Consider the following 1,659-nt stretch of genomic DNA (forward strand, 5'->3'; position numbering starts at 1 on the left):
ACCGCGCCAGCCGCACGCCCCGTGTTCACGCTGGCGCCGGCTACCGGCCAGCGTGCGCCATAGCCGGCAACCACTGGCCACGCTGGCGCCCTCAGACCGTCCAAGCGGCTGTACGCCCGCGTACGCGTACGAACACTATCTGTCAAACGTGGCCCGTAGCCCGTCCGGGCATGGCCTGGCCACGCGCGCCCGTCTAGTGTTCCACGGTTCGTCGGCCCTGTTCCGCAGCCGTCCGCGGCCGGCGCGCGATCGCCCGAGCCGGCACGGCCGCCGGCGATCGGGCCACGTACCGCGTGACTTTGGCGGCTCGCTGCCGTCCGGGCCCGCGGCCGGCCGATAGCCGGGCGTGGCCGCGCGAGAGCGTGGCCGCGCCGCGGCCGGCGCGGCTTCTAGCCTGCGGCTACGTGCTAGCTCCCGCCTGACAGCTGGCAGCGGGCTCGGGAGTGCCGGCGCGCTGTCACGTGACCACATCGCCGCACGTGACGCGCACACGTGACGCCTTCTCCCGCCGCCCACGTCTCCTGCCCGACCGCCCCGCCCACCACCGCCATGGCCGACTCACAGCTCTATCTGGCGCCCAGCACAAAGTACGAGCGGCCGTGGCCGTCCGGCTGCGACAATCTCACCGCCGTCTTCCAGCTCGGCCCGCTGGCTGCGTCTGTCGCGCGATCCGACCCCGTCACCGGCGCCAAAAAAAAACTGCGCAAGTCCTACAAAGGCCACATCGCCGACCTCCCCGGCAAGAACGAGATCCCGACGGACCACTTCCTGCTCGGCCTGATCGCCCGCCAGGAGGAGAACCCGCCGGTGGTGGCCCCCATCGACCGCGGCCTGCTCGAGCGCGTCTTTACTCTCGACAAGACCCCCGACACGGGCGTCCCCGGCTTTGACGCGTCGCTTCTGGGAGTGATGCCCGCGCCGCGCGCGTCCAGCGTCGGTGCCGGCATGGCCTACGGCGACTCTGGCGACGACGTCCGCCGCCGGAGCAAGCGCAAGGCCTCTGAGAACCTGACCGGCGCTGGCACCGACGGCGGCATGTCCACCGATGGCGGCGGCGGCCGTCGTCTGTCCGCCCATGTCAAGAAGAAGAAGAAGCACCGCCGCGCGGACTAGACCGCCAATTGCACTAGCCACCAGCCGCACGTCGTGCGGCATATACCCGCCCGCTCTGCTGGCAGAGTCGACCTGCGGCTGCCCGGCGGCTGTCGGCGATTGCCGTTTGCGCGCTGGGCACCTTTCCCGGACCGCTGGAGGCCGACAGTCCGGCAGCGGCCACACCCAGGGTGTGCCTGTGGCGAGCATACAGCGGCTTTGAGCCACACCGCCCACGTGCCTGGCCGAAGGCCAAGCCGACGGGCTTGCGGCCGCTGTCGAGGGACCCCTCGAGCAGCCTATATAGCCGCATATAAACACCTGGCCACACGCAGCACTCGACTCGTTGCACTGCCACTGGTGAGCCTCCGGCGGCGACTCCGTCGAGGGTGGCTGCCCTGCGGGCAGATAGCATATAGCCGCAGAATATAGCCGCAATGTATCAATCTGCCCGCAGGGCAGCTACCCTCGACGGAGTCGCCGCCGGAGGCTCGTTCGTGGGTGAGCCTCCGGCGGGGGGGGGGGGGGGGGGGGGGGGGGCGCCGGGGGGGGGCCGGCGAGGCGGGG

At 71.2% G+C, this 1,659-nt stretch overlaps 1 protein-coding gene across 1 annotated transcript; it reads left to right on the forward strand.

The window, feature by feature from the left end:
• The first annotated feature begins 406 nt into the window (after positions 1 to 406).
• On the forward strand, positions 407 to 1,516 carry V1510DRAFT_415129 (Rox3 mediator complex subunit-domain-containing protein). The gene has a single exon (XM_066933536.1). The coding sequence runs from the start codon at positions 550 to 552 to the stop codon at positions 1,111 to 1,113; it is 564 nt and encodes a 187-aa protein (XP_066789815.1). The 5' UTR covers positions 407 to 549; the 3' UTR covers positions 1,114 to 1,516.
• The last annotated feature ends 143 nt before the right edge of the window (positions 1,517 to 1,659 follow it).

This window comes from Dipodascopsis tothii, assembly GCF_038497935.1.
Source record: "Dipodascopsis tothii strain CBS 759.85 unplaced genomic scaffold V1510scaffold_10, whole genome shotgun sequence".
Lineage (NCBI taxonomy): Eukaryota > Fungi > Ascomycota > Lipomycetes > Lipomycetales > Lipomycetaceae > Neoaidaea > Neoaidaea tothii.

What these genes read in the sequence shown, in the direction of transcription:
- V1510DRAFT_415129 (XM_066933536.1), top strand. Translation starts at nt 550, where the DNA reads ATGGCCGACTCACAGCTCTATCTGGCGCCCAGCACAAAGTACGAGCGG.